This window comes from Pezoporus occidentalis, unplaced genomic scaffold (genome assembly GCF_034315485.1).
Source record: "Pezoporus occidentalis ecotype Australia unplaced genomic scaffold, CSIRO_AGI_Poc_V1 ctg3, whole genome shotgun sequence".
Classification (NCBI taxonomy): Eukaryota; Metazoa; Chordata; class Aves; order Psittaciformes; family Psittacidae; genus Pezoporus; species Pezoporus occidentalis.
This window is the reverse complement of record NW_026914940.1, coordinates 19396270-19408521: the sequence shown is the minus strand read 5'-3', so window position 1 is coordinate 19408521 and position 12252 is coordinate 19396270. Positions and strand designations below refer to the sequence as shown.

The 12252-nt window shown below is 36.6% G+C and overlaps 1 protein-coding gene across 39 annotated transcripts in view; it reads left to right on the top strand.

The window, feature by feature from the left end:
• RIMS2 (regulating synaptic membrane exocytosis 2) overlaps window positions 1-12252 on the top strand; it is a 455883-nt gene that overhangs the window by 71376 nt on the left and 372255 nt on the right. For all 39 annotated transcript variants that reach the window (XM_062627211.1, XM_062627202.1, XM_062627203.1 and 36 more), the window contains one exon: window positions 10248-10458. In XM_062627211.1, coding sequence (XP_062483195.1) covers window positions 10248-10458 — 211 coding nt within the window. The remainder of the gene's footprint in view (window positions 1-10247; window positions 10459-12252) is intronic.

Here is a 12252-nt window from a genome sequence, read left to right as displayed (position 1 = left end):
AATCATGATACTGTGATGTCAGGAGGTTTTACATTTCTGAGCAAAGACAGTCTGACCTATTATTTAGCATGTACTTATTTTGGCTGCATATATAATTGTTTAATGAAAAAGTAATTTTACCTTTAATAGTAGGGATAAAAAAGTTTAACACAGTAACTTATTTTGGGCATTTCTAAAACTACAGGTGTGAAGTCAATGGCTTCCCTTTTGTAAGTCAACTGATGATGCAAATAAAGTAACCTGAGTGACTGTGAGAAATACTATCTCTGCAGAGATGCCCTTTATAACTGTAATAATGTTACAATTTACTTAATTGCCAGCAGCTGAATTAATGACTTTTTAATGTACGTTTGGTAAATATTGCGTACCTTTAAAATGAAATTTAGTATAAAGTAAAAAAAAGTATGATTTATGAAAACAAGTCAAATATAAGATAAACTGTGAAACTTTCTGTGAATGAATTATTTGGATAGAGCAGTAATTTGTATACTTTTGCTATATATACCAGATACTTGCTAATATACCAGATTATTTTCATCATGCCAATGTAAACTCTTTTAATTATGAGGCTGTTTAATAACTAAAGGTCTGGTAATTAAAAAGTATATAGGCATTGCCAGGTTTATAAAAAATGGACATTTATTTGCATACTTAACACAAAGAGCATCAGAAAAAAAATAGAAATAGCCAACTTGCAACCATATTTCTAGTTGATCTTAGTCTAATGCAACATTTATATTACAAAAATATCAGTCAAGTGACTCACAAAGAAACATATAACAGTAGCTATAAAAATGAATCTGTTTTTTTAATATAAAAAGTAGAGTGACAGGATACAAATAAACTGTAAAAAGAAATTTTTGTGATAGCCAATTGTATTCCTTAGTGAGTTAGTTTTCAGGTGAGTTTTTGTATAGGGGATGAAAGTATGTGTACATCTGTGTCAAATGTATGCACATTTGCAAAATATCTAGAAAGGAGTCAATTTTTGCATAAAGCTCAGCATAATAAGGGTGCTGCAACAACTGCAAAATAGTCCTAATTCTAATTTATAAAGTAGTTTTATGTTACAAAATAAATCATGAGATATTTCCCTTCTTTAGCAAGGAGCTCTGCCTCTTCTTTCTGCATTCTTACCTGGAGGTCTGTTGTGGCTGTTTGACTTAGAGGTCTAAGACATTTTGGGTTCTGGTTGGGGTTTTCCAATACCTAGACTACTGCAAGTGGTGATAGTCAAGAGCGTCATGATCCTAAATGTATACGATGTCCATTTGACAGCAATATACATGCTACAGATTTTTCCTCTGCTTTGTGCCTTATGGCATAGAAATTCAGATGCTGGTCAACAGCAGTGTGAGACTGACTGCTGAAAGACTCGTTGCTGCTATGCAGTTTCTGGAAACTTCCCTACCACTTGTCCAAACTGCTTAGCAGGAGCAATATATGATGATATTATGGTATCAGTACAAAGATCTAAATAGTATCACCTTTTGTAAGGTGATTGTGTCCTTTCTAATATTCAGTAAAGCTAGAGCTCATGATGCATCCTTACCCTTAAATGTGACAGTTCCAAAAGTTCCTTTTTGTTACTATTACTACTTTTCCAAATTTGAAACCCAATTGTCTGTGAGACAGTTGTTTTTCCCACCAGAATTGGCAGAAATTGTTTAAGTGATGTTGAAAATATCTGGATACATAAGGCACACAGAGTGACTGCTCACGTTATTTCATAATGAGTTAGTAAAAGCAAATTGACCATAATAATGTGTAATTTTTAATCTGTAATCTTGTAATTTCTTTAACTGGAATGAAATAAAAATGAAATGACAGTACGGATACCCATCTTTAAAGATGCTTTTCTTGTGCTTTGCCTGGCAGCCTACTTTTACTGGAAGTTCAACTACTTGCTCCTGATCTTCACTGCAACTGAGAATTAGTACTTACAGTTTCAGCACTTTGCCAAGGAAGCTCCTTTGGGATATGGTGAATTGCAAGCACAGGGACAAGGCCCATGGAACTGGAGATAAAATATTTTTAACCGAGGGAAGGCAGTTGTGGGATATGCTTGGAGAAATTCCTCGGGGAGTCAGGGGCACTGGAAGATTCCCTTTTTTCAGTTGCAACTGGCATGGTTAATTTTACTTTGAGTGAGACCTAAAATTACCTGGGAAGTGTTGGCCTTGTCACAAGGGTAAAGAACAGAAGGAAAACTACCAGTATTGTGTATAACAGTATGAATTTAATTTACTTGCTTGATGCTTAAACATTAAAAAAGGAGTCTTTTTGACTACATGTCAAGTATAGATGGAGAAGGTATAGAAGTAGGGGTAAAATTTATTAGAAGTATAAATGAAGAATTTTTATGGAGAAAGAATGAGAAATATAGCTAACAATTTTTATTTTGGAAAGAAATGAGAAAAACATGATGGGAATTGTTAACATTATAAGGGTTTAAAAAAGCTCTTTTACAGATTTTTTTTTCTAATACAGGACCAGCTAATGAAAATGAGGAAAAAAATGCCACAGCATAACCACCAAAATATTTCTATGAAAATTGTGTAAATTTCTGTTCTAAGTTAGGATTTTAAATAAGATTCAGAAAAGGGTAATTAAAACCTTCTCAGTTACACTACAACAAACCACAGAGGGGTATGAAGATATTAAAAGATGTGAAGTAATTTCCATTTGGAGTTATGAAGGAACCTTCCTTACCTGTAGGCAGTAACTTACAGTTACTGGTCTCATAACTGTCAGATATGGGGAAATTAGGTAACTTTGACTGATTTGGCTGTTACTAAATTATTGGAGGAATGTGGTATTCTCTTTATTTTTAAATGCCTCACATTTATTATAGCTAAAAAAGAGTACTGAAAAAGATCTAGATGAATTAAATGTATTACTATATTCTTTAAACCATAACTGTGACTTGATAGCTTTTTTTATGTTACAGATTTAAAGATTAATTTTAACAATCAAGAAGAAACAATTAGTCACATAGATCCCACTTCTCGATTTAATCTTGCAATTAGTTTGAACTGCTGCAGGAAAGGTAGAATCATACAATCATAGAATAGTTAGGGTTGGAAAGAACCTTAAGAGCATCTAGTTCCACCCTCCCTGCCATGGGCAGGGACACCTCACACTAAACCATGTCACACAAGGCTCTCTCCAACCTGGCCTTGAACACCGCCAGGGATGGAGCATTCACAGTTTCCTTGGACAACCCATTCCAGTGCCTCACCACCCTCACAGTAAAGAAGTAAAGAACTTCTTCCTTATATCCAATCTAAACTTCCCCTGTTTAAGTTTTAACCCATTACCCCTTGTCCTATCACTACAGTCCTTGATGAAGCGTCTGTTCTGATGTAATCTGGAAGTAACAGGTACAGCCAGGATTTACCTACTTTTTTCCCTTATGTACATCTTGTCTAGCTTTACGTTGATATCATTAAAACCACACAAAAATATGGTGACATTAATTGGGTCAGCCTTTAATTGGCCATATGTTCATCTTCTCCATGATCACTTTTTCTTGTAGCCTTGCGCAGGACTACTGCACTTAGTTGTTGCTCACTGCTACCTTGCCAGTAAATAGCAGCCTTTCTGCTGCCAGTAAACAAAGTTAATAAACAATTGCTGCAGTTTTATTCAGTACTGAGCATTATAAACTGGAAAGAAAATATAAATAGACAGGTAAGGTAATCCTGTCAGTTCCAGCTAGACTTTTTGTCTAGCGGGAGTGTAATCTTGATTCATTCAGAGCCATATCCTAGTCAGTTACTACAGTTGAACCTTTTTTCCACATGCTTTCTTGTCTTTTTCGCTGAGTTTCTGAATGTGCTAAAATAAAGTAGATTCAGTGATGTGACTTTATCTGTAGTTAAAAATTTATTTAGGGTCATACCAGATTAATTAATTAAGTCATTATGACATTGGGAAAAATGCAGTGAGAGGAATATTTGCTATTTCATGAGGGAGGTCAAATAAGCTGAACACAAAATGCGGTATAAGCATGAACTGGAAACTTTTGCAGGAAGCCCTAGTAAACTGGGAAAAGAGAGAATGGAGCCAGGGCAGCCTGAAGACCTCATTTTGGACATATCTTTTATTCCTTAGAGTGGCTTGTCCATGTTCCCAGCAGCAGAGAATATGTGGTGCCAAACGCAGTATCATTTAGCAACCACACTCCTTTCTTGCCATTCTCATAGCCATTTTCCTTCTATTCAGCATTTCAGGCACTGTCAGTGTAATTAACTCAGTTTTAGAGTACATATACTCACTTAGAATAAAAGTATATGTTTTTTTTTTACAATAGTTCTTTCAGTGAAGCTATCTGAAAACATAATATCCCACATGTGTGGACTGCAGTAACTTACCTTAACTGTGTCTGCATCTTTTTAACCTAGGATTCAGATTTTGTTTGTCATGTGTTTTTCATGTGAATTCAGTTAGAGTGTTGTATTGGTAAAGAAATAGCATTTTTTTAGTGTGAATGAGGTTATTCCTGTTGTAAGTAAGTAGGTAAGTCTTTCACCAGGTTCAGGTCTTTCTTATTCTGTGATTACCCTATTTTTTAGCCTCTTTAAAGATCACAGAATCACAGAATCCTAAGGGTTGGAAGGGACCTCAAACGATCATCTAGTCCAACCCTCCTGCAAGAGCAGGATAACCTAGAGTACATCACGCAGGAACTTGTCCAGGCCGGCCTTGAATATCTGCACTTAAAATTTATCCCTGTTCTCATATATCTGTTCCTATTTCAGGTTACTGAATATCACATAATAATTAAAGTACATATTCCTTAACATGTCAGAAAATAGGAAACATGAAAATCACGGCTTTTTTTCCAGTTTGCTCCATGTGGATGGAGCTAACTGGACATGTCTGGTCTGTCAACATCCCTCATGAACTGGCAGACCCCAATCTGCAGGTGAATGTTGCCAGTGCCAACTAAAGGGGAAATGTAACTTCCCTTTATCTGCTGCTTATAGTCTTGCTAATGTGGCCCTGTATGTAATTTGTCGGATTTGTTATGAGAGCACACACTCCACTGGCTCACAACCTGGTTTCTGCCCTGTTTCCCAGGGTTTCTTAGCAGCAGAGCTGATGTTCAGCCAGTTTCCTAACCTTTACCAACACGTGGGGTTATATGTGTAAGAATAGTATCCATTCGGAAGAGAAGTGGATGTACTTGGTGACAGGTTAGCTAGCACTATTATAGAAAGTGTTAAGTATAGTACAGGGAAGAACATTGTATGTTACCAGATAGTCACTGCCACTAGACAGAAAAATCATTGAACGAGCAGCCTTGGCAGAACTTAAAGTGAACAAACCCTGTTTGAAGCCTGAATTCCAGCCACATCCGTGCTCCCCACCTGGGAATAGGAAGAGGCATGAGCTACAGTCAGTAATAAAACTTTGAGAGGAATGTAGCCAGGAAATAAGAAGTAGCTGCTACGCTTATATCTGGCCACAGCATCCTGGATACTTGCTTAGCAGTCCCCTTCTAGTGGCAGGTTTTAAGCACCTTTGGAAATTTCTGAAATGTTTAAGAGAATTTTTGGAAGTCAAGAATGGCTTTGGAACTTCCTGCCAGTATTAAGGATTTTTTGGTGTGTCTGTGTAAAATGGTGAAAGTTTTGTGGGCGTTTCTGGAGGACAGGAGAAAATGAAAATTTCTGCTCTAGTGAGAAACCTCATGCTATTGAACTTGCTTTTCTTACTTGCCTTTGGCAGCAGCTCATGAGATGCTCACAGATTGCTGCTTTTTGATTGATGTTGAATTTCTCATTTCCAGGAAGTTGTGTGGAACCACAAATAAGCAGACTTAAATTAATTCCATTCCAGAACAAAGCAAGTATTCCAATAGAAACTGTTTCTTGACCTTGACAGAGCAATCCAAGCTCTTTCAAACGGTTGCTTTTCGCACTGTAAAGTCTTCTATGTAGCTGTTTTGGATATAGTGTTTTACAGTACAAGAAAAGTCTTGACTAATCATATAAGCCTCATGTACTTCACCACTGTAACTTCCAGCAGGTATGAATGTGATTTAGGGATCTCATTCTCACAAGAGATGAAAATGAGCAGAACTTAAATATCAGTTTTCCAGCTTGATTTTTGTTATTAGGTTTTTGCATAAACTCATACCAACTTCTCCTTTTCCTCTAAAATTTATAGCAGGTATTAAAGTGGATACTTGTATTTTTGGAAACAACGTGGAAAAGGAGACTTTGCATCAGTACAGAGGGCATGTGCTATTGCGGCCATTGTCAAAATACACATATATAAGGGTTAAGATATGAATTGTTGAGGTTTCTACGTAAATGTTCTGTTACATAGTTTGATGTAATTATCTGGTATTTTCATCATGAAAACCCTTTCATGCCTAAGGATAAGATTTGTATTATGGATAAGCATTTTGGCCTAAAATGCAGCTCATCTGCAGAGCCTGTTTTTTCAGTCTCACAGCACAGATCTTGGCCACTTGTGTTAAAAGAGTAACTCACTGGAGGATAAGAGCTAGAAATTGTAGTCTTGAGATACCCAAGTTCAGTTCCACGCTCTGAAGTTTGCTTTGAGTACTTTTAGTTCCCTGGTAACTGTATTCCTGAGCCCTCTTAGGCAGCAATGTTCTGAGTGCAGACAACTTGAACAAAATGGAGTTTTATTTGCATTGCGTTTTCTGAAGAATATGTTATACAATTTTTACTAAATTTATTTCAAATACTGTGCTATTCTAAATGCCTCATTATCACTGCATGCTGTTAGTTTAGTTTTTGGCTTAAACCCTTGCAGGCTAGATGACAAAAAAATATGATGATTAATCTGTAGAATAGATCAGATTTTTTTTTAATGGACTTGCTAAAATGAATACTTTCTATTTTGTTTCAAGTATGCATATTCAAATTGTTCTGCTTACCAAGTAGAACATACATTGTGTGTAACTGATTATTTAATAGATTTTTGTCTTCTGTGTTTAATTTTTTCTGACAGCTGTCAATACGTGTAATATTTTTCTTGGAACAGAAAAAGGTAATAACAAACTGTTTTGGCAGGTGATAAGTCGCTTGCTTGTAGAGCAAGGATTTTAGAAAACTACCCTGTATAACCTTGAAAAGTTTATAGTTTGAGGCAAAAGTTGTGACCTTTACATAGATTCTTGTTCCCAAGAGGAAATAAAAGTGAAATTATTTCAGTACATGAGGCTTAAGAATTGGCAAAAGGCTTCCTTTTTATGCATCAGTGAGACTGGTAAGCAATCATACTAACAAAGGCAGTAGATTATAAGGAAGCCACAAAACTGAATGAAACCTAAAATAAACTTGAAGTTCAGCATAGATAATATGCTTTAAATGAAGAACGCAATGTTTGGCAAAATTAAAAGGCAAGCAAGGTCTCAGAGATTATATGTGTTACTGTTGGAAGTGGGCCAGAGTAGCAACTACCAATTATATACTGTTGTCAGTGTAAAACATTGAAATGTGCCAGGCTTCCAGATTTCCGAATTTTGTTCTCAATTTCATTCAGCTCTTTCTTGTTAGTAACTTGGGTCCTGCCCCATTCTACCAAGAACAGTCAACAGTGAACTCTTTTTGAACCAGTGAAAAGGTAGAAGACCTCAATTACCCGTGGCTCCACAAATGCCATTTGAGTCAATGACAACCCTTGTGACCTTCCTGTGGAGGGCCAGAGACATGACCCCTCGCACTGCTCTGCTTCAGGCCAAAAGGTTTATGCATGTGGGGGAGAAGGGCTGGAAGCACGAGAAAAACAACTGCTATGTCCTGAGGACAGTGTGTGGATTCAGGGTTGAGCTCAAGTGACAAGAGCAGGTAGAGCAGAAAAATGGCACATAAGCAACATGAAGTAACCCTGGTTTCCCTCTTTCTGTAGAAGGTCAGTGGCAGCTGAGAGCTTGAGGCATCATTTTGGTACATAGAAGAAGAGGCACGCCTCCAGCCTCCTAGCTTGCCTGATGGAGAGAAGGAGCTGCCTGTTTGTTCCTACAACTTCTCCGTGGTATAATGTAAAGGTCATTCATTATTAGGGGAGTTGTCCTGAAAAAAAAAAAAACAAACAGAGCAAATCCCAGCAGTTATATCCATATGTGAATATCCATGTGTCCTGGGTTCAGCAGTTGCAGTCATTTTTTCTCCTTAGTAGCTGGTGCAGTGCTGTGTTTTTGACTTTCGGCCTGGGAGCAGTGCTGATAGCACCAATGTTTTTAGTTACTGCTCAGATGTTTAGACTGACCAAGGACTTTGTGAGCCTCATGCTCTGCCAAGGAGGAGGGGAAGCCGGGAGGAAGCAGAGATAGGACACCTGACCCAAACTGACCAAAAAAGTATTCCATACCACAGCACGTTATGCCCAGGATGTAACAGAGTTACTTGGAAGGGCTAAGGCACTGCAGGGTGGGAGGAGGTATTGGTCAGTGCTTGGTCAGGGTGGGGTGAGTTATCGGTTGGCTGGTGGTGAGGTGATATATTCTCTTCCCTTGTTATTTCCTTTATCATTGTTATTATTGGTGGCAGCAGCAGTGGTTTGTGTTATACCTTAGTTACTAAACTGTTCTTATCTCAACCCATGAGAGTTGCATTCTTTTGATTCTCCTCCCCATTCTTCCGGGAGCAGGGGGAGGGCAAGAAGGCGGGGAGTGAGAGAGCGACTGCATGATTTATGGCTGACTGGGTTTAAACCACAACACCATGGTAAATACTTGTTTGAGATAATTTTTAACTGACTTAGTGTATTTGTTTTGGTAAGAGCCTCTGACACTTCTGAGGAAATAACTTTGTATGATTACATTATCTCTTAACTATAGAAAGTATATATTTCTGCATTAATGAAATTGGTCTCCCAGTCCTAGGCTTCATGTGTTAATAACATCATCTCAAGAATCTCTGGAAGGATAACTATAAAGAAAAATAATTCTTGCAATTTCTTTTTTTTTTTTTTTTGGCTTAGTGTAACATTTTAATGTTTCATAGAAAATTCCTCATTTGTGGGGTTTTGCTTGTGTCTGTTTAAGGGGCTACAAAACCTGCTCATATTGGATTAATAAATTTTATCTTGTTAAATTTTACAGTCTCTATTAGCAAAATTAGGTGAGTTGAATTCCATGCTAAGAATGTAAAGGTCACTGTTTAGCCCCCCTTAAATCACAAGGATAAAACCAGAAGTCAAAATTCTTTTAGTTTTCTCTTTGTATTTGTATCTCTCGTTATCATATGCTACGTCACATTTTCCATCTTTTTTCAGCAGCTATGGGAGCTAAAAGATTGTAACTTCTTACAATGAAAATTAGATTTCCCATGACATCATTTACCTTCAGAAATAGGAGCTTTGAGAAGAAATTTGTATTATGGAACATGAAATGAGTCTTTAACTTTGGTCATATTGAAACAGTTTTAACTGTCCTATATGGAAAGTTGATTATTGCAGCCTCAGAAATGTGAATGAAGTAGCATGCCTGAAATAATTGTTGCAGTTCTGTATGCGCATGGCAGCTGACTATGTCTGTGCTCCTAGTCCTCTGGAAATGGAATGTAAAACGTGTGTCTGTCTTAAACTACCATCGCTGAATTTTACCCCTAAGGTAGTTTTCTACCTTGTATTTAGCATGAGATGCTAGTACCTATATAATAATATGAATGGCTTAAATGATTTATAACTTGTTAAACTGAGGTAACTTGTTATAGGCTTGCACCCAGTGCTTGGAAAGTGATTGAAAAAGCATTTTAGAATTATTACTCTGTGCAATATTGTTGGATGAAAGAAGATAAGCTGTATCAACAGCAGATATTTGCATCTGTCTGGTAGAATTAGGTAGAAGTACACTTGGGAGAATAAATGAGATTTCTTTTTTTTCCCCTGCTATTAACCAGTTTAAAGTCTAGTGCCATGGGCTCTTGGATCACTCAGCCCGTGTTTCCTACTGTGGTGTTTGCAGCTAACAGCTGGCCACATCCTAAACCAGAGTTACTTCTTGTTGTAACAGCTAGACTGTGTGCTGTGTATTATCAGTATTGTGCCTTCTCCTAGAGTTTATTTGTAATGAAAAAATATTTTTTTAATTCTTTTTTATTCTTGAATGTTACACTTCTGGAGCATCATAAATTAAGTTTATTTGCCTTACTGCAGTATTTCTCTATGATTTGTATTTTGAAATTGATTGCAGATTAAGGATTACAAAGTGTTTGTGGGCTTAAATAAAACAACTGTTAATGATCTCTTCTCTTCTGCAGAAAATTGCATCAGCAGTTTGAAATGTATAAGGAGCAAGTGAAGAAGATGGGTGAAGAATCTCAGCAGCAGCAGGAGCAGAAGGGTGATGCCCCAACCTGTGGCATCTGCCACAAAACAAAATTTGCTGATGGCTGTGGCCATAACTGTTCATATTGCCAAACTAAATTCTGTGCACGCTGTGGAGGAAGAGTGTCTTTACGGTCAAATAAGGTATGGAGTTATGAAAGTTTAGTAACAAACTTCTCTACTCTGTATCTCATTCATTGCTTATGCATCCAAATCATATAGCTACTGAAATGGATTTCCTTTAAGGTGGTAATGATATATACTTTAGTGCCTTGTAAGACATCTGTCCTAATTTCAAATAATTGCTATTTGCAGGTGGATTTGTGACTATGGCTTTTAAGTTAATGCATGCCATTTCTACTAACATACTCATGAAAGCAGAATGCTTGGATTAGAGGATTGAATTTCTGTATTGGAGACAGGGAGGTATATCTAGTGATCTACTGATGCTAGTATTGAGATGCCAACTATTACAAGTTAGAGCAAAGATATGTTTCTTTTCTGCTTGCTCAGGCTCTTCTGTACAAGATTATTTTAAAATTAGTCTTAACAGAATCTATACAATCTATTATGGAGCTTTTAATTCTTTCTGTTATACATATGCACATATATTATGTATATCACAGATTCTTAGAATGGTTTGGGTTGGAAGAGATCTTGGGCAGGGACACCTTCCACTTGATCAGGTTACTCAAAGCCCCACCCATCCTGGCACACCCCAGCTTCCAGGGATGGGGTAGCTGCAACTTCTCCAGGAAACCCATTCCCGTGTCTCACCAGCCTCACAGTAAAGCATTTCTAAAGAATGTCTAACCTAAATCTACCCTCTTTCACTTTAATACTGTTCCTCCTTGTCCTATCACTACATGCCTTTGTAACTGATCCCTCTTCAGATTTCTTGTAGGCCCCTTTAGGTACTGGAAGGCCGCTCTAAGGTCTCCCCAGAGCCTTCTCTTCTCCAGCCTGAGCAAGCCCAGCTCTCTCAGCCTGTCTTCATAGCAGAGGTGCTCCGGCCCTCTGATCGTCTTTGTGGCCTCTTCTGGACTTGCTGCAACAGTTCTGTGTCCTTTATATGGCAAATATAAATATGCTTACAAATGTAAAAATATTTCTGGAAAAAATTAAATGCACTAATAATATAGAACAACAGCTAGTGTACTGATGTTTATTGTGTAACAACAAGTAATCTGATTTTTTTTTATCTAAACAGCAATCCAAATTTTTAAATGCTGGATCATAGACTAAAAAAATTCAGCAAAACTGAGGTAACGTCAGAAAACATAAACGCCATAAACTGAGATCAGTTTATTCAACATTTTAGAGAAAATATTCATATTTTATACAGTATCTTTTTCAGATTCTGATATATACTTATAGAATATCCATGACAATTCTTGAGGTATCTTATGCTAGTCTTCTGTGGACACACATCTTTTGTAAAACAATCCAGTAATGTAATAATTGAATAATTATTAATATAATAATTTTCCAGTACAATTTATTTCTATAATTCTTTTTTTTTTTGCATAATATGTTCATTGCAATCTGCAAATTTTATCTTAATCTTTTGAAAGGTAGGAGACAATAGTATAAATGCTATGTATTTCTTTGTCCAAAACAGAAAGGTAGGTTTAAATAAAGGACTAAAGGTTTTTATTGACAAAGTATAAAATGATCTGCTGTTTCCTTTTGATTAAAGTAACTTAGATTATGTTTAAATCTCTCAAAATGGATTTTTTAAGGTAATTTTAAAATGTCAGTAAGCTCACATATTGCCAGTAGTAAGAGATATAATAATTTCAATTTCTGTCTTAGTTTCATCTGCTTATAAAAGAGAGTCAGGATAGATTTAAGTCATTATGTCTACATACTTAAAACCATAGAAAAATTACATTAGAAGGAAGGCTTCATTTTCTAAGGAAACTTTCCGATACATAA